General features: G+C 39.1%; 1 protein-coding gene and 1 pseudogene across 2 annotated transcripts in view; one reads left to right on the top strand and one right to left on the bottom strand.

Moving 5' to 3' along the window:
- The window catches only part of HTT (huntingtin), a 220,444-nt gene that overhangs the window by 44,001 nt on the left and 155,291 nt on the right, over window positions 1-21,152 (bottom strand). For both annotated transcript variants that reach the window (XM_072620070.1, XM_072620071.1), the window contains 6 exons: window positions 19,975-20,188; window positions 19,357-19,502; window positions 18,163-18,340; window positions 17,125-17,220; window positions 4,986-5,173; window positions 3,991-4,117 (listed from right to left, as the gene is read on the bottom strand). In XM_072620070.1, coding sequence (XP_072476171.1) covers window positions 3,991-4,117; window positions 4,986-5,173; window positions 17,125-17,220; window positions 18,163-18,340; window positions 19,357-19,502; window positions 19,975-20,188 — 949 coding nt within the window. The remainder of the gene's footprint in view (window positions 1-3,990; window positions 4,118-4,985; window positions 5,174-17,124; window positions 17,221-18,162; window positions 18,341-19,356; window positions 19,503-19,974; window positions 20,189-21,152) is intronic.
- On the top strand, window positions 14,710-15,163 carry LOC140511079 (ubiquitin-conjugating enzyme E2 D3 pseudogene; annotated as a pseudogene).

The raw sequence follows: 21,152 nt of genomic DNA, 5'->3' as shown, positions 1-21,152 counted from the left end.
AAAAATGAATTCTGTTTTAGATATGTTAAGTTTAAGATGCCTATGGGGTATCCAGTTGGAAATGTCCAATAAGCAATTGGTAGTATGGTACTGAAGCTCAGGAGAGAGACTAGGGTTGAATAATAAATAGCAAGACAGTCTTCATAGAGATGAGTTGAACTGATGACAGCTAATGAGATCACCACTGTTAGTGCTATACAAGATTACTGATAATTCTCTTACACTAGGGTGAAAACAAAGAAACATACAGAAAACAAATTTAATTATATGAATTAACTAGGTTCAATGAGAAAAAGGAAAAAGCAGAAGAAAAGATATAATTAGGAGGAATGTAAGTTCCTAATGGGCATGGATTGTTCATTTGCTTTTTTATTTTTAAATTTTTGTTATCCACAGGGTGCACAAAGTGGATGTTTGATGAATGTTTACTAAGCTAAACTGAATTCGAGAGTGTAAAAGATGAACAATTTAGAAGAGGGGAAACATGGAGCACCATGGGAAGACAATTAATAATTCAATTTGGAAAGAGCATCGAGGATGTAGAGAGCAATATGAGATAAGGATTTAATAGCAGGATTGTTGCGTTCATCCTTCATTTTTGAGGAAGATCATAATATCAGAGAAATGATGACGTGACTTGCACTGAACTTTGTTTTCAGACTGAGGGAGGTTTGTACAAGTTCACCAGTCTCATTTTCTTCTTCTGAGCCATCTGGATCCAGAGACCAGATATTCATCAGGATTACTGGAGATGGCCCAGGATGCGCTGGGGGACCTTGGCCTTTTCAGGTATTCACTTAGAGGGCTGTAACTCCCATTGAGTGAATAGGCCTCTTTAAGAAGTAGTCAGGGAATGGTCCTTTTAAAAAATAACTAAATGAAGCTGGAAAGGGAAAGAGAAACTGTTGCTACTGATAATCACTCTAAGCCAGTCATTAAGTGGAACTTTGGCACTGAAAATTAAAAGCATTTTCACTAGAGGCCCCTCCAAGCACTCTGCCTACAACTGAGGCCCAGAGTGTCTAATGAACATTATATGTGCACCCACAAGTGTCCAAGAACAAAAAGTGACAAGTCCTTCAGAGGCCTTAGAGTCCAAACTCTTTATGTGATTCGGAAGGAAACTGAGTCCTGTAAAGCTCAGTGTAAGATCACTAAAAATACGAGGATTAAAAATGTCAAGGATTCCAAGAGTTTTTGAGTCAGCCCACCTAGCTATGACCATAGGAAGAAAAAGGGCCTAGGGAGCTTCAGAGATCTGCATGTGATCAGACAATTTCCTAGACCTAGAGGTAAGAAGGCCTTAAGACCATTTAGACTACAAACCCCCCTCCCAGGTATCTTCCTGAAACTGAGGCCTACTGAGCCAAATGATCACTGTATGATCAGTCAGAAGGGTCCAAGGAATAAATGTAACTAGACTTTCAGAGGCCTTAGAGTCCAAGCACTTCATATGCCTCAAAAGGAAAATGAGTCTTAAAGAGCTGGATAGACAAGTGCAAGATCACTCCCAAGCTCCTAGGATGAAAAATATCAAGACATTCAATGGCTTTAGAGCCAGACCTACTGTGTGATTGAAGATGGTGGGGAAATGAAGATAAAGGAGCTTGAGGGGCCTGAATGTGATCACCTACAGGTTCCCTAGGCCTAGAGCAAAGAGGACCTTAAGGGCATTTACACCAGAAGGCCCTCCATGGACTCTACCTGAAACAGAGGCTTAGAGAGAGCCGAATGATCATTGTAGGGGAACCCACAAGTGTCCAAGGACAAAAAAGTAACAAGTGTTTTGGAGTCCTCAGAATCCAAGCCCTTATATGACTCTAAAGAAAACTGAGTCCTTGAAAGCTGGACATCCCAGTGTAAGATCACTAACAAGATCCTAGGAATCAAAACGTCAAGGGTTTCAAAAGCTTTTGAGCCAAACCCCTGTGTGAGTATAGGAGAAACAGACGCCTAGGGACCTTCAAGGACTTGTATGTGACCACCTTCAGGTTCCAAGACCTAGAGGTAACAAGGCCTTAAGAGGGCCCTCACTGGACTCTGCCTGAACCTGGGGCCTAGAGAGGCTGTGAAGTCCATTTTTGGATCACTCACAAAGGTCCAAGGACTCCAAATGACAAGTCTTTCAGAGGTCTTGGAGTCCAAACATTTCATGTGACTCTAAAGGAAACTGAATGCTAGAGAGCTGGATTGACCAGTTCAAGATCCCTAAGAAGGTCCTAGGATTAAAAATGTCAACGTCTTCAAAGGCTTGAAAGACAGGGTTACACCATATCAAAGAGGGCACTAAATTCCAGAAAAAGTAGCTATTTCACCACTAATAAACTAGCACTAAGGATTTTTGAGCAGAGAAGAAATATGATCAGATCTATATATAAGGGAGGTTGGCCTGACAATTCTGTGAAGGAGGAATTTTGGGTGGAGGATGAGAGAAAATAGAAGCACTGCTATTAAAATAGCTCAGGTGAAGGCCTAGATGACATTGTGGAAGTAGGAAGAAAAGGGAGAACAGATAAAGTTCTCTTCTCTTGTCTCTCTATACTCATTGGTTTCCATGGATTTAACTGTTACCTCTAAGCAGACTATGCTCAAATCTATAAAGCCAGCTCTCTCATTTCTCTTCTCTTAAATTCCAGGCTTAGATCATCAATACTCTGGATATTTCTACCAGGATGTTTCATAGGCATCTCAAAACTCAATGTGTCAAAAACAGAGCTTTCCTCTAAACCAATCTTTCCACCTATTTTCCCTATTTCTGTTAAGCAAATTATCATTCTTCCAGTTATTCAGGTTGTAATCATTGTGACAATACTGTAGTCATCCTTAATCCTGACCTCTCCCTTACTTCCACATCTAATCAGCTACTCCATGTCCATTCAATCTCCTCTAAATCTTCCACATTCATCCTCCTCTCTTTACTCATACTGCAACCAGCCAAATCCAGGTCTCCATCCCCTCTCATATGAACTACTACAACAACCTCCTAAAATGAGAGTCCTTGCCTCAAATCTCTCTACTCTGAATTTTAACAGAAACACAGCAAGGCCTGGGACAGAGACATGAAAAACAACCAAGATTAGGGGAAATGATATGAATGATGAAGCAGCAAAGTAGAGAAAGGGGAGTGGTAAGAAAGGCAGGCAGATGCCCAGGAGAGAGCAGGGTCATAAAAAACCAGAAAGGAGAGAGTATACAAGAAAGGGTAGTCCAGTGTCAGAGAAAAAAAATCAGATTTGACAAGAGAGAACTCTAGAGAAAGCCAACTGAGTGATGACGTCAGAAGCCAAAGTGCGAAGTGAGAGTGAGAGAAGAGAAAGTAGAAGCAATGAACGTGGACGATCTTTCTAGGAATTTGGCTAAAAAAAAGTGAGGAGTGATACAGAATGATGGCTTAAGGGGATTTTGGAATCTTGTGAACATATTTTAAAGATATGGAAGATTTTTATTAGAAAGAAACAATCTTCACAATGAATTAAAAGGCTAGGGCATATGTCATAAGTATGTATCATAAGTATGTAAAGTGTTAAAGGAGTAAATAGAGATTTTTTTAAAAGAAGCTTTAGAATAGTACCTATGGAGGATGAGACAGAGTAGTAATTGAAGAGAAGCCAGATGGCCAAAAGAAGCCTCCCCAGAGCTTCAGGATCTCATAGAGTACTTTCCACCTTTCTTATGCATTCATCATGTATTATTTTTCATTATAATTATCTGTGAATAGGTTATATCCTTCTATTGGTTTGTCATCTATAAAAATCTGGAACTATGTACTATTAAAAGTCTTCTCTTTCCAAGTATTTTAAATAGTACCCTAAACATAGCAGAAGCTTTAATAAATACCTGCTAAACTGAATTCTTACCCACAGAAAACTATAAGGTAAAAGAATATATATTACAGTATCTAAATCAATGTATAATGAAACATTTCTGCTCATATGCTTGAATCAAAATTATCCCATCATCTTAATCAAAATGTCTCAGCAAGACACGTACCCAAGGTATTAATACGATAGATGAATTCTTTAAAGATCTCCTTTTCTTGAAGAAATTCTACAGGGATTTCAGGAAGGGTTGTACCAAAATCCCCTCCGGGTTTAGGTGACCATCCTAATTTCCATACCTGTTGGGATATATTAAAGAAATAGAATTATCTTAATGAAGCTGTGGTGACTTTTCACAGAGAGAATGGAAGAACTCAAGAGATTTGAGACTTCATTAATGATAACTAAGTCTCGATAAAACCTATTTGTGTGCTTAATGGATAAATTATATCAAGTTGGGTTAGCACTATGAAACCTACTAGACTCAGCTCTAGTTTTGAGACATTACTGACACAGCTGCTCCAAATTCATAAAGCATTTATGTCATTGTACCATGAAACTTAGCAACATTAATAACTCATATAAGTTTAACACATGTTTATTAGGCACCTAACATGTAGCTATCTAAGTGGGCTAGTGAAAGGAAATAAAAAATTAAATGAGAGACATTCCTTGCCCTGAAGATGATTACATTCCAGTAGGGTGAAGGATAAGATAAATATATTAATAATTATAATACAAGTGAAAAGTACATAGGTAGTGAGATTCAAACATACAGAATGATATAAGAGATTTAAGACGGAGGACAGAGCTTGTAGTTGAAAAAATCAGAGAAGACATAAAGAAGGAGGTGGCACTTGAATTGGGCTTTAAAAATGAGTTCCTATCTACATATTGATTTATAGTTTCCAAAGCACCGTCCGCACAACAACCCAATGAGGTAGAGGTGTCTTAGGGAAAAGGAAAGGAACAAGCATTTATTAAGTGCCGACTTTGTGCTAGACACTGTGCAAATGTTTTACAAATATGATCTCATTTAATTCTCACACCAAACTTGGGGGTATGGGGCCATTATTACTCCCCATTTCACAGTTCAGAAAACTGCCACAAAGCTTCCAAGTCAATGATATGGTAGTCCCATGGAAAAAGGAAACAGAGCACACTCACCAAGGGAGGCACTCTAGTGTAGCTGTTCACCAGCGGCAGTCTGGCCAGGCTGATGATGATATTCTTTAGTACTGGAGTAAGGAAAGCTGGAATGCCGCTGTTCCTCTTGTGACCCAAAGCCAACACAGTCTGCAAGGCTGCCACCATTTCTGCGGTCATTTCACAAGCACTGGTAATATACTTGGGAACTTGAGGAAAGAGACAAGGACACTTGGTACAAAACAGTTTTATCCACAGATAAATTCATATACAAGGATGCAGAAAGATGTCATACATGTTCTATTAAGTATGATGGTCTGAAGTACCCACCAGCCTCATCAGACTTGAGAACTGCAAGTGCCACAATAGGAAACAAGCTAAGAACGAGTGAAATTGCAATAAAATACATCTGGTAAGAAATATTTAGAGCCACAAGTCTTTCTATTTGCAAAGAACTGAAAATGAAGTAGACGCCTATCAATTAATGAGTGGTTAAACAAGTTTTGATACATGGTTGTAATAAAATATGTTGTAAGAAACAAATGATATGATGGATATTTATGGAAAAATTTAGATGAACTGATGAAAAGGAAAACAACATATACAATGCCAACAATAATATAAGTGGAAAGAACAACAATTGGAATGGTTATAAATTTGTACTGAACAAGCTTGGCCTCAAAGAAGAAATAAGAGAATGTACATTTCTCAGTTCTTTATCGAGGTAGGGGATTATGGGTGAGGAACAGTAGATATAGATATAGATATATAGATATGTATATATATCTATATCTATATATATATATGTAGGAAAATGGAGTTTTCAATTCTTGACTGATAAATAATCAAAATAATCAAAAGATATGAACAAGCAATTTTCAAAGGAAGAAACTGAAGATATCAATCAATCAAGCTATCATATATATAAAAATGCTCTAATTGCTCTAAATCACTAATAATTCAAGAAATGCAAATTAAAGCAACTATGAGGTCGCACTCACCTCAATTAAAATGACAAAACTGACAAAAAAAAGAAAAATAACAAATTTTGGAGGGGCTACAAGAAAACAAATACTTTAATGCCCTGTTGTGTATTGTGGCAAAGGAATCCAAATGGGTTCTATCACATCAAATGTGAACTTGTCCAGTTGTTCTGGAAATCAATCTGGAACTATGCCCAAAAACCTACTAAACTGTGTATACTCTTTGACCCAGGAACAGAAAAAGGAAAGGGATTCAGACACAACAACAGTTAGAGCAGTGACTTGCCTAGAGTATGCAGGAAGTAAGTCAAATATTTATTAAGCATTTACTAAGCACAAGGTCCCATGTTCTCAGCACTGGGAATAGATACAAAGAAAGGCAAAAACAGGATTTGTCTCAGGAGGCTCAAATTCTAATAGATGGAGAAACATGTAAATAACAATGTACATACAAGACTGATACAATGTATATGATGGAAGGTATTCCCAGAGGGAAGGAGGGGAGTAGGAGACTGATGAGTGCAGGGGTTGGGGGCTATGGGTCTGGGAAAGTCCTCTTGAAGAAGTTGAGGTTTGAGTGAAATTTGAAATGAAGCCAAGAGATGGAGGTGAGAAGGGAGATCTGGCTGAGTGGAGGGTTGTGTGACATGATCCCCTGCACCTGGGAAATACACTGTGAAGGACCTAGAGTAGGGAGAGAACTGAGGCAGAGGCACTGCAACAGACTAGTGTGAAGTGATGAGGGTTTCTACCAGGGGGTGGCAGCTGTGTGAGTGGAGAGAATTCAACAAATGCAAGAGATGAGGTGAAAGTAGAAAGGCCAAGACTTGACAAAAGACTGGGTAAGTGGGGCAAGTTAAAAGGAGAAGTCAAAGCTAATGCTGAGGATCTGAGTCTGTATGACGGCAGAATGGCAATGCTCTCAATTGTAATAGGAAAGTTGAGAAGAGGAAGAGTTTGAAAGATAATGAGGTTCTGTTCTGGACATGTTGAAACTGACATGCATGGCAGGGTGGAGCCAAGATGGCAGAGTAGAAAGATGAATATACTCTAGCTCTTGCCCCACAGCCCATAAAATACCTGTAAAGAAGAACTCCCAACAAATTCTGGAGCAGCAGAAGCCACAGAACAACGGAACAGAGGAGATTTCTGTTCTAGAGAGACCTGAAAAAACTGACCCGAAAGGTCCATCACACCCTGGACCCGGAGCAGAGCCCAGCCCTGCCTTGGCCACGTGGCACCAAGAAGAGCAGATCCAAGTAGGCTTCAAGGACAGAATCTCCGGCAGCCACGCAGGTCCCTCTACCCACAGGCACCAAAGGTCAGTGAGAGAGTCTTTTTGGCTTGCGGAAAGGGGAGTGGGGTGTCCCCATAGCTCGGGCCCCCTTGGGAGGCAGCAGTGGAGGCGGCAACGGACAGGGGCTCCCAGGCCCGGCAGGAGCTCAGACCCATTGTTGAAGGTCTCTGCATAAACCCCTTGAGGGAACTGAGCCGTGAGTGGCGGGCCTGCCCCTACCTGAGCACCTGAACTTAATCTCACACTGAATAGCAGCCCTGCCCCCACCCAAAGCCCTGAGGCTGGGAAGCAGCATCTGAATCTCAGACCCCAAGCACTGGCTGGGTGGATCTGGAGGCAAGATGGGTGTGGAGAGGACACTCAGAAGTCAAGTCACTGGCTGGGAAAATGCCCAGAAAAGGGAAAAAAAAAAAGACCATAGAAGGCTAGTTTCTTGGTGAACAGATATCTCCTCCCATCCTTTCTGATGAGGAAGAACAATGCTTACAAACAGAGAAAGACATAAAAGTCAAGGCTTCTGTATCCCAAACATCCAAAATATATATTCAATGGGCTCAGGCCATGGAAAAGCTCAAAAAGGATTTTGAAAATCAAGTTAGAGAGGTGGAGGAAAAACTGGGAAGAGAAATGAGAGAAATGCAAGAAAAGTATGAAAAGCAGGTCAACACCTTGCTAAAGGAGACCCAAAAAAATGCTGAAGAAAATAACACCTTGAAAAATAGGCTAACTCAACTGGGAAAAGAGGTTCAAAAAGCCAATGAGGAGAAGAATGCTTTAAAAAGCAGAATTAGCCAAATGGAAAAGGAGATTCAAAAGCTCACTGAAGAAAATAGGTCTTTCAAAATTAGAATGGAACAGATGGAGGCCAATGACTTTATGAGAAACCAAGAAATCACAAAACAAAACCAAAAGAATGAAAAAGTGGAAGATAATGTGAAATAACTCATTGGAAAAACAACTGACCTGGAAAATAGATCCAGGAGAGACAGTTTAAAAATTAGGGGACTACCTGAAAGCCATGATCAAAAAAAGAGCCTAGACATCATCTTTCATGAAATTATCAAGGAAAACTGCCCTGAGATTCTAGAACCAGAGGGCAAAATAAGTATTCAAGGAATCCACTGATCACCACCAGAAAGAGATCCAAAAAGAGAAAATCCTAGGAACATTGTGGCCAAATTCCAGAGTTCCCAGGTCAAGGAGAAAATATTGCAAGCAGCTAGAAAGAAACAATTCAAGTATTGTGGAAATACAATCAGGATAACACAAGATCTGGCAGCTTCTACATTAAGGGATCGAAGGGTGTGGAATAGGATATTCCAGAAGTCAAAGGAACTAGGACTAAAATCAAGAATCACCTACCCAGCAAAACTGAGTATAATACTTCAAGGGAATAAATTGTCATTCCATGATATAGAGGACTTTCAAGCATTCTTGATGAAAAGACCAGACCTGAAAAGAAAATTTGACTTTCAAACACAAGAATGAAGAGAAGCATGAAAAGGTAAACAGCAAAGAGAAGTCATAAGGGACTTCACAAAAGTTGAACGGTTTACATTCCTACATGGAAAGACAATATTTGTAACTCTTGAAACTTTTCAGTATCTGGGTGGCTGGTGAGATTACATACACACACACAGACACGCACATGCACATACACACACAGAGACAGAGAGCACAGAGTGAATGGAATAGGATAGGATCATATCTTAAAAAAATGAAATTAAGCAGTGAGAGAGGAGAGGAGGAGTATTGGGAGGAGAAAGGGAGAAATGGAATGGGGCAAATTATCTCTCATAAAAGAGGCAAGCAAAAGTCTTTTTAGTGGAGGGAAAAAGAGGGGAGGTGAGAGAAAAACATGAAGTTTACTCTCATCACATTCCACTAAAGGAAGGAATAAAATGCACACTCATTTTGGTATGAAAACCTATCTTACTGGGGGAGAAGGAGATAAGTACGGGGCGGGGCAGGGTGGGGAGATGATGGAAGGAAGGGCAATGGGAGGAGGGAGCAATTTGAAGTCAACACTCATGGGGAGGGACAGCATCAAAAGAGAGAACAGAAGCAATGGGGGGCAGGATAGGATGGAGGGAAATATAGTTAGTCTTACACAACACGTCTATCATGGAAGTCATTTGCAAAATTACACAGATATGGCCTATATTGAATTGTTTGCCTTCCCAAAGGGAATGGGTGGGGAGGGAGGGATGAAGAGAAGTTGGAACTCAAAGTTTTAGGAACAACTGTCGAGTACTGTTCTTGCTACTAGGAAATAAGAAATACAGGTAATGAGGTATAGAAAATTATCTGGCCCTACAGGACAAAAGAGAAGATGGGGACAAGGAAAGGGAGGGATGATAGAAGAGAGGGCAGATTGGTGACAGGGGCAATTAGAATGCTTGGTGTTTTGGTGTGGGGGGAGGGGACAAATGGGGAGAAAATTTGAAACCCAAAATTTTATGAAGATGAATGTTAAAAGTTAGATAAATAAATTTAAAAAAAAAAAAAGCATGACTCTCAACAAATTATAGAGCAGCAGAAGCCACAGAATGACAGAGTGGAGGAGATTTCCAGCCCAGGGTGACCTGGAAGGCAGATAGGAAAGGTCTATCGCACTGAACGCAGATAGAGGAGGATCAGAGCAGGCCTCGAGGACAAAATCCCCAATAGCAGCAGCCTTGGTTCGCAGATTCCTCAACCCACAGGCACCAAAGGTCAGCGAGAGGGCTTTTTCAGCTGGCCAAGACAGGAGCAGGGTCCCCCCCCATAGCTCTGGCCCCAGGTGGTGGCAGGAGAGGCCTCAGTGGGCAGCAGCTCCCAAAGCAGGCAGCAGCTCACATCCATTGTTGGAGGCCTCATCATAAAGCCCCTGGGGCAATTGAGCAATTGATGTGAACCTCAGCCTTGAGTGCTGGCGAGGCAGACCTGGAGGTGAGGCTACTGTGGTCAAGAAATTCTACCACTCACGGATTCTGGGAACAAAAGTTTCTGGTTACTCCCAGATCAGTGTGCAGGCTTGATTGTGCCACTTTGGAGGAACTGAGATCTTACAGAGTATACCTTACTCTTGACAAAGAACCCAAAAGTCAAGTAACTGGTTGGAAAAATGCCCCAAAAAGGGAGAAAAAACAAGACTATAGAAGGTTACTTTCTTGGTGAACAGGTATCTTCTCCCATCCTTTAGGATAAAGAACAATGCTTACCACCAGGGAAAGACATAAAAGTCAAGGCTTCTGTATCCCAAACACCCAAAATAAATATTCAGTGGTCTCAGGCCATGGAAGAGCTCAAAAAGGATTTTGAAAATCAAGTAAGAGAGATGAAGGAAAAATTGGGAAGAGAAATGAGAAATGAGATGCAAGAAAATCATGAAAAGCAAATCAACAGTTTGCTAAAGGAGACCCAAAAAATGCTGAAGAAAATAACACCTTTAAAAATAGGTTAATTCAAACAATGAAATAGCCATTTTTCCCAATGGCAAAAAGCCAATGAGAAGAAGAATGCTTTAAAAAGCAGAATCAGCCAAATGGAAAAGGAAGTTCAAAAGCTCATTGAAGAAAATAGTTCTTTAAAAATTAGAATGGAACAGATGGAAGCTAATGATTTTATGAGAAACCTAAAAATCACAAAACAAAACCAAAAGAATGAAAAAATGGAAGATGATGTGAGATACTTCATTGGAGGGACAGCTGACCTTGAGAACAGATCCAGAAGAGACAGTTTAAAAATTACAGGACTACCTGGAAGCCATGATCAGGGGCAGAGCCTAGACATCATCTTTCATGAAGTTGTCAAGGAGGACTGCCCTAGTGTCCTAGAGCCAGAGGGCAAAATAAATATTGAAGGAATCCACCAATCACCTCCTGAAAGAGATCCAGAAGGAGAGACTCCTGGGAACATTGTAGTCGGGTTCTGGAGTTATCAGGTCAGGGAGAGAATATTGCAAGCAGCTAGAAAGAAACATTTCAAGTATTGTGGAGGTACAATCAGGATAACACAAGATCTAGCATCTTCTGCATTGAGGGATCGAAGGGCATGGAGTGTGATGCTCCAGAAGTCAAAGGAAGTAGGATTGCAGCCAAGAATCACCTACCCAGCAAAACTGAGTATAATACTTCAGGGGCAAAAATGGTCTTTCAGTGAAATAGAGGACTCTCAAGCATTCTCGATGAAAAGACCAGAGCTGAAAAGAAAATTTGACTTTCAAACATAAAAATCAAGAGAAGCATGGAAAGGTAAACAGGAAAGAGAAATCATAAGGGACTTACTAAAGTCAAACTGCTTACATTCCTACATGGAAAGATAACATTTGTAACTCTTGAAACTTTTTCTCAGTATCTGGGTAGTTGGAGGGATCACACACGATCACACACACACACACACACACACACACACACACACAGACAGAGCACAGGGTGAGTTGAATAGGAAGGGATCATATCTAAAAAAATAAAATGAAGGGGTGAGAAAGGAATATATTGGGAGGAGAAAGGGAGAAATGGAATGGGACAAATTATCTCTCATAAAAGAGGCAAGAAAAAGTCTTTTCAATGGAGGGGAAAAGGGGGGAGGAAAGAGGGAAAAAATGAAGCTTACTCATTTGGCTCAAGGAAGGAATAAAGTGCACACTCAACTTGGTATGAAAACCTGTCTTACAATACAGAAAAGTAGAAGAGAAGGGGATAAGCAGGGTAGGGGAGATGATGGAAGGGAGGGAGGGAGCAATTAGAAGTAAAACACTCTTGGGGAGGGACAAGGTCAAAAGAGAGAATATAAGAAATAGAGGGCATAATAGGTTGGAGGGAAATATAGTTAGTCTTACACAACATGACTATTATGGAAGTCATTTGCAAAACTACACACATATAGCTTACATTGAATTGCTTGCCTTTTCAGTGATCAGGATGGGTGGGGAGAGAGGAAGGAAGAGAAGTTGGAACTCAAAGTTTTAGGAACAAATGTTGAGTGTTGTTCCTGCATACAACTGAGAAATAAGAAATACAGGTAATGGGGTATAGAAATTTATCTTGCCCTACAGGACAAAAGAGAAGATGGGATAAGGGAAGGGAGGACTGTTAGAAGGGATGGCAGATAGGTGGAAGGGCTAATCAGAATCCTCAGTGTTTTGGGGTGGGGGAAGGGGAGAGATGGGGAGAAAATTTGGAACTCAAAATTTTGTGGAAATGAATGCTGAAAACTTAAAATAAATAAATAAATTAAAAAAAAAAAAAGAAATTGAGATGCATGCAAGACATCTAGTTTAAGATGTCCATAAAGCATCGGTATGTAACGCTTCTCTTGCTGACACAGTAAATTAATTCAAATCAAAGCTCAAAGTACAAAGTGTTCTCTCTTCTAAAAGACAAAAAGTAAAGGAAACCAAGAAATTGCTTTCTGTTGTCCAAGTTAGCAGGAAGAATAAAGTGCTGTTCCTTTAAAAATGAGAGGCCTTCACGGTAAAAACAAAGTAGATTAAGAATAAAGAGGTACAAGAAAATCCTGACGTAAGGATTCTAGACAACTGTGACAGAGAACCCACTGAGCCCTTGGCAAGAAGTAATACATGTGAGGCTCCTTCCACAGACAGGGAGGGGAAGAGGGTGAAGCAGCTTCTAACACTCCATGGGAAATCTCCAGGAGCAGGAACAAAGGAAACTATCATTACAGAATAATAGTGAATACTGAAGAAAGACGAAATATGTGAGTACTTTGAGAAACAAATCACAAGATTGAGTAGGAGGCATGATACAGGAGATGTGGAAAATTTTAATTATTCAGGTTTCTCATGGATGCACAGGGAGCCTATCACCCAACAAATGAAAATTTTTTAAAAAACCAAAAGAAAATGGAGAAAAGAATGGCCATAACCACTTACAGAGAGAGACTGAAATAACAGCAAGGGAAACACAGCAGGCAGAGCTAGCTGCTTAGATCCTACTCGCCTCTTTCACTGCTGAGAAGGAGTTTTAGATGGGAATGAACCAAAAGATGAAGCTGCCATGTAAGAGAAGCAGGGACTAGTAAGATGATCGTGTCCTGTACTGGATGAGCTTGATTTATCAGGCCCAGAGATGAGCGACATACTCACAACCTGAAAGACCTGCAATACGTCATTGCTGAGGTTTTTGGTAATCTTGGAAAGACCTTGGGGAAAGGGAAACTACAGAGAAGGGTAAAAGAGTAAATGCTATAGGGATTTTCAGAAAGGGAAAAGAACGGTGTATGAGGCACTCTGCCTCTACCAAGAGAATAAATAGGTCTCGTTAATAATTCTTCTGAACCAAAAGTGATTACCAGAATTACTCAGAGTTCGGTTTCCATTTTGTATTGTTTTCCGTTACATTAGTACAGTCCATATGGATATTGTTTTCCACATATTGCACTGTTAAAGGGATGGTTAGTGAATATCTAGAGAAATAAGTAGGGATCACAAAGAGTAAGCTTGGATTCATCAAGAAAAAGTTACATAAGACTAACTTCATTACCATTTTTCCAAGAGTTATTATTTCATAAGTAAAACACTAGGGGAAAGCTAGATATAGTTTTCCTATTCAAGAAAGCAGATGACCAAATGGTTCATGCTAGCTTGTGGAAAAGTTGGAGAAAAGTGAGTTAGATACTAGTACCGTTACGTGAGTTCAGAGTGAGCTGAATGGCCAGAACCAAAAAGGAATATTAATGTTCAGTGTCAATTTGGATAAAAAGTTCTAGCAACGTGTCCTAGGGAACTGTGCTTGACCCTATCTGCTTATCATTTTTATCAATGACCAGGATAAATATTCAGAAAAAGATGGTCATACTTATCCAACTGAAAGTGATAAAAAGCCCAGAGGGATAAATGGAAAGGCTTATACTTGGGTCAAAAAACCCAGCTTCCCAAGTATAAGATGGAGAGAGCTAGCCAGAAACCAGCTTAGTTGGAAAAGATTTGAGCATTTTATCTTACTGCATATTCAATATGAATCATAAGTATGACATTGTAGCTTTAAGAAAGAATATACCAGAGAGATCAAAATGCTGCTATATATGCTATATAAACCTGCTCAGACTACATCTGGAGGACTGTGCTCAGCACTGGGCACCATAGTTAAGGAAGGATATTGTTAAGAATAAAAATATGCAGAGGAAGGCAAGCAGGATGATGCAAGGCTTTGAGATTATGAGATTATGAAACCTTAGCACTGGCTGAAAAAATTATGGAGGCTTCACTTGTAGAATATACAACACGGGGCTGCATCATGCGCATGAGCCCCATAGGGCCAGAGATACACCAGCTGTAGGGAGGAGGACAAGGCTGCAGCTTGAGGGAGGCCCCCACCCCTCAGTGCCTGTGTCGGGCAGAGCCAGTGTGAGAAGAGAGGTCCCCTCCCCCAACTCCTCCTCACTACCTAGGATAATCGAGTTTTTGGCTGGACCCTTCTGCCCACCAAGAGAGTGCAGAGTCTGGTGGAAAGAAGCATGCACCATGGCACTGAAATAGATTAATAAGGAACTTAGCGATTTGGTCCATGATCCTCCAAGTACAGTGTTCTGCAGGTCAAATTGGGGATGATGTGTTTCATTGGCAAGCCACAATTATGGGACCTAATGACAGCCTATATCAAGGTGGTGTATTCTTTTTGACAATTCATTTCCCTACAGACTACCCCTTTAAACCACCTAAGGTTGCATTTACAACAAGAATTTATTTAATCCGAACATTTAATCCAGTAAATGGCAGCATTTGTCTCAATATTCTAAGATCAAAGATCACACTGGTCTCCTACTTTAACCATTTCTAAAGTTCTTTTATCCATTTGTTCATTGCTATGTGATCCAAGCCCAGATAACCTCTTAGTGCCAGAGATTGCATGGATCTATAAAACAAAGACAAATACAAAAGAATATCTCGAAAATGAACTCAGAAGTATGCCATGTGATGCTACCTTAAAGTCAGAATAACCTGTATTATAGCTGGAATAAACTTTAAATTACTGTTCCTTTTTTGATTTTCTTATCTGGCTGCTTCTCTATCAGACCTCATCTTTTTTAATTTTATTTTTTGTTTACCTCCCTCCATTCATGCACATGCTCATCTGAGAAGATTTAAGTTCTTCCAGCTTTGGACAATAGCTGCTTTTAGAAACTGTAAAGCAGTTATAAAAGAACAACTGACCAAGATACAGAATTTTTTTTAAAATGGAGCATGTGTATTATGTGGCCAATGTCTTCACTCTAACTTGGTTATGAGACTACAACCATTCCTCACTGATCTAACAGATGCTGAAGATACCATCTGAGGGGGAGGGAGATGGATGCAAAATTGTCACATCAAAGGAAGCAACATTACTGTAGCAGCATCCATCTTGTTTAAGCCTTCTATTGTTAGAGATTTGATGTTTTCATGATATACTTTATGCTCATAAATGATGTGTTTGGAGAACTGGTATTGAATTTATAGCATCAGCAGAACAGAAAACGTGATGTATTTTTATGCATGTCAATCAAGGAATGACTTATTCTTGTTCTACAGAGAATGGAAACTGGAAGTTAAACACCCCTTGCATTCCAAGATAGGGTCTTGAACTTTTTGTAATTTTCATTTAAATTTTGTTAGGAGGCTTGGAGCTATTAGTTAATCTATCTTCCAAAACACTGTTCAATATAGTACGGAATATGATGCAAGTTGCCAATGGATGAGCGATCAACTAATAGCTCTGCTAGTATTGATTTTTATTCAATAAAGTTGCATAAACCAAGTAAACAAAAAAAAAAAAGTACAACATGGGGCGAGGTTTAGTGTTCTTCTGAAGGGCTGACATGTGGAAAGTGAATTAGACTTGTTCTTCTTGGGCCCCAAAAGCAGAATTAGGAGCAATGAAGAGAAGTTAGAGAGGTCAACAGAGACTTGTGATCGTTCCTAACAATCTGAGTCATCCAAAAGCAAAAGAGATGCCTTCAGGAGGTAGCAGGTTTCCTTGCTCAATATCTTCAAGCAGAGGTTGGATGATCAGTCTTGGGTATGTTATAGAAGGGATTCTTTTTCAAAAACAGATTAGACTAGACTAGAAGACCCTTCTATTCCATCAGAACTGCTATTCTGGGATGAGCTGAGTAGTTGTGCTTACTCCCCACTGAAAAGTACACAGGCAGCAGCTATTTGTTACCCTGAAATTGATAAGGTGTCTGCTGCAGTTCAAGGTATCCAAGACATGGATGTAAATCTCTAAAGACATGTCTACTTTTATTGATTCAGATACAAAATAATCCTGTCAGAAAGAAAAGCACTACAGACGTAGAAGACAAGAAACTGTAGGCTTTAGTTAGCACAGAAATGGTACTTTCATCTCTGGCCAATCAAAAGTGAGGCTTCAAAAAAGAAAGGCAAATATGTGGTTAAGGCTACATTGCCTGACTTAGTGACACTGATCAATATAATGATCTGCCACAACTCTAAATGTCAAAAACCTAAAAACATGAACTCATGATGTTAAAATGCCATCTACCTCTAGATAGAGAACTGACAGACTAGAGGGCAGATTATAGTATTTCTCCCCCTTTATTTCTCTTGCTTCCACCCCCACCCCATGGGAACATGGCTAATGTGGAAATATATTTTGCTTAACTTCTTATGTAAAATGGGTACTCTATTTTTTGCCCTTTCAATAGATGGAGAGGGGATTAAGGGAGGGAGAGAGGTAATGGGTTTCCATCTCTACTAAAGGTCTTAGAGCAAAGATAGTTTTGTCTTAGAAAATATTTTTATTCCAGTGTAGGCTGGGTGATGCCCAGTCTAACTATGAGATTCTATGATACCTCCTTCCAGTAAGCCTCACACCAATAGCGATTCAAAATGGAATTTTTTCTTACAAGACAAGAAAAATTGTGCCATAAAACTCACCCTGCACATCTGAATCAATTTCATCTTCACTGATTCCTCTTGGAGTATTCTTACTTCTTTCTGGACTAAGAAGTTGGTCCCCAGGTTGAACTGCAACTAAAGTTACATAAAAACCAAAAAAAGTTTTTCAATATAGTTTAACAATTATATAAAAAATATCATACTTCCTAAGCCTTAAGAATTCGAAGCAATGATCCTATGTTCTGGCAATATGATGGTATAGATGACTTGCTATTCCTGGTCTTGGATAAGAAAATCACTTGACTAAGCAACAAATCAATTACTCAACAAGCAGTAATTAAGCATCAATCATACACCAGCAGTGTGCTTTGAGCTGACCAGATAAAGATTAATTTTTGAAACTCTTCATATTCACAAGGAAGCAGAATTTAAAATTCTGGCTATCAATTAATCACACTCTGACCCTCTGTAACCTTCATATGTGGAGGGTTGTTTACCAGTGATTATTTAGCAATTCATTAGAGTCAATATACAATTTCTCAAATCTGGAATTCTCGTCTTTGGATAATAATCCCTGAATCTTTATTTATAAGTTATTTATTAAAAATATTCAGATTAAAATCATTTGAACAATCAAACTTCAAAATAACATTGTATAAAATTCAACTTTTTAGAAAGTAAAATTTTAAAACATTCCCTAAGTTCCACTAAATAATATTCAAATTTTAAAATTTTGGGTAATGATCCTTAATAGGCCTTTTTGAAATTTTTTTTAAAAGGAAAAGCCATTTTAATTTCACAATACATAAGTATTAAAATGTGGTATAGGAACGTCTGTTACAAATGAAGCCAGGGGAAAAGTAATCTTTTCAAATGCGATTTTATTAATCTAATATTCATTTAAGATTAGGAACACCAAACACCAAAACAGGCCCAGGGATCAAAAAGCTAACATAAGGTTTAAAAATAATTCTAGGAAATGTACACCCTGTGGCCTAAATGCTAAAATACTACACAGTACCAGATCCTCATGAAAGAATTAGGGAAAAAAAATCCAAAGACATATGTTTTACTCACTTGCTTCTAGAATAAATCGAACACAGTGAATTAGGGAGCACACATGGGTGACATACTCTACTGATGACAACATATTCCAAAGACCAGGCAGATGCAAAGTTAGACAGCAGCAATCCAGGACAGCCTGCAGATCCATACTTAATGGCAACTGCTCATGTATTAAGTGCCATGACAGGGCCTAAAATAGGAAAATACAAATTTGAAATGCAATTAAAATTTATTCTTTGTAAAGCTTAAAATATGTCATATGTGAATTGTTGATTCAATGATCATTTGTAATAAAAGCACTGTGTAAAAGGGGTACTGTGCAAGGCAAGAGGAGGGAGATAAAATCAAGACATGAAGACTGTCCTACCTTCATGCAGCGTATAGTTCAACAGAGTGACAAGTCACAAAGATAAAACTACAAGCCACAACATTATTTAATATAATAGGTACAAATGAGGTACTATGGGTAATACATGGGGAAAGAAAGATTGTTGCCAATTAGAGAAAATCAAGAATGCTTTAAAAGTTCTACCTTTGTCTTTTATTAAAACCCAGATTTTATTCTGAGAATAGGAAGCTCTAAATTAGGTCCCTTGATTACAGCAGAGGAATCCTAAAAATAAAATATCTGTAGTTTGGGCCCAAATGCCTTATTTGTCCCCTTCATCTACCAGTAAAATGCAGAAGTGACCTTCCCTGAAGTACCCAGACAATAATTCTCTTTCACATTCTAATCAGTTCTACGATGTAAATTGTCTGAAAAACAAAACACCTGATGAGAAATTCCAGTCCCCTTACTCACTAAATAAAAACCATTGTGATTTACAACATGGTCAATTTCTATTTGCCTAAAATGCCCATGTCTTTTTCAAACTAACACACAGCATAGTGACTACCTACACTGTATTTAAGGGGCATTTTTGAAATGAAGGGCATATCCTTGTCTCTACTAAATTACTTCAGGCTTTTCTACCTGAGAAAAGGTATGACACTGAAAATAATCACTAATCAAACATCAACAATATGCTGAGAACTCAATGAAATAATAAATCCTAACCTTCTACTGCTTTTAAGCTGATGTGGCTCTCTGTTGCAGGTTATTTACCTCTAATCACCCAGCCCCACTCCTATTTTCTCACCCAATGACACCTTTAAATAAGAAGTGCAAATAGGTTACTGAGTTTCTCACCACTCTTATGCTCTTACCTCAAGTGCCACCACGACAAATTTCAGAACATCCCTCTCTTTTTCAGGGGGAAGTTGAAGATGACTTGGTAACTTAGAAAATAATACTAAGTACTGAGCAAGGGCACAGGCCAGGGTAGTAATTGACTGATAAGTCAAAGTATTTCCTGGAAAAGAATTTAATTGGTAGAGAAATCAAGAAGGTTCACAAAATTGAAATTACAGGGTTAACAAGTTTCAAAAAATCTGCCAAAGATATTAAATTTTAGTTAAAATACTTAGAAGTGCTGCCCAAGTTAGATCAATTAATAGTTAAATGTATTAGCCAAAGAGCATTCACCAAACATTTGTGTCTATTTTATAATGTACTTTAGAGAAGGATTATGTAATCTAATTTGATCCTCACATGAGTGTAGAGATTATGTCTTTGTCTTACATTCATTTCACAGATGAGCAAACCTAGACTCAAAAAGGATAAACAATTGGTCTAAGGATTCCACAAATAAGAAGCAACCCTGAAGCAGGGCATTTGGACTCCAAGCTGAATGGCTGTTTCCCTCATACAACACAGCACACTGGAGGAGGCACTATCAAATAAGAGATAAACATGTGTAATTTGGGTTTTTTTTTTTGGATTACCAAAGAGATCGCTTAGCTGATTCCAGTAGACTGAAGTCTCAATGGGTAAAAGGGGCTGGAAAACATGATGGTTCGGTGGAAGCTGCTGCACCAGGCTGGTCACACGGTCCAGGGTCACTGACCGGGCAGTCTCAAAGAGGCTGCTACTCTGACCGCTGGAGATTTCACGGACACCAAGACTTAAGCAAGGAGCTAAGAGGGATAAGTTGAACTCCTGAAATCACAAATGTCAAAGGGAAAGGATGAGAGACTATATATTTCCATCAGAGAAAAAGGTGAACAGAAAGGATGACATGACTTCATTACAGTGGATCACTTTCACAGATCATATACAGAGATGAGCCAGAGATGAAGAGGACCTTGGAGGCCAGCTAGGCCAAGCACATCAATCTACACTTGAAGAAACTGATCTCCAGGAGGCCAACTGACTTGACTACAGTCACTCTACTAGTGTCAGAGAGGGAATCTGAACTCAGGTCCTCAGATGCTAGAACCAGTGCTCTTTTCCAGAGACCCTGTAGCCTCACAAGCCTTTTCCGTTATGTTTCCTTTGCATACCCAGCTAACAACAAGTCAACAATTTCCAAGTCTGAAAATTCTTCTCATTAAAGTAGGCTTTCTTTTTTATTCATTGTGTAAGTAGGAATCAAAATGTGGAACAGTCATTACAATACAACCAAGTCAAGCAATTCAAGGCAACTTTTGTTCTTAAGTTTATTAATAGTTTTCATCTATAGTACTCTACAATAGTTACTTGAACTATTGAAATCTAACTCTTTTTAAAACAGCTTGTATTAATTATCTACCTTTGCTAACATCCCAAAGACTTTATTTGTCTTAATCTGTATAACCTGGGGTAGTCCTTAAAAGTATTCATATTTCTGCAATTTCAAGTCAAAAGGTTGGTTCAATGAAAGCAGTTTGTTTAGCTGATCCCTAAAAGATAGCTAAGGAAGGAAAATCTATTAAGTGCAGGAAGTGACTGCAGAAGAGAGAGGAACAACAGTCAAACTGGGAAACCAGAAAGTTCCCAGGAGGTCCTTATGGGTTTTATCAACACAATTCAACCTCTCTGGTTGCTAGAGACACTGTAAAAGGGATTCATAAATGAGGAATGGGACTGAACTATATCTTTAAGGTTACTTTCAACTGAGAAAATCTATTATTATTATTTTTTA

The sequence above is a fragment of the Notamacropus eugenii genome, chromosome 6, assembly GCF_028372415.1.
Source record: "Notamacropus eugenii isolate mMacEug1 chromosome 6, mMacEug1.pri_v2, whole genome shotgun sequence".
Taxonomy (NCBI): Eukaryota; Metazoa; Chordata; class Mammalia; order Diprotodontia; family Macropodidae; genus Notamacropus; species Notamacropus eugenii.
This window is presented reverse-complemented; position numbering and strand designations above follow the sequence as displayed.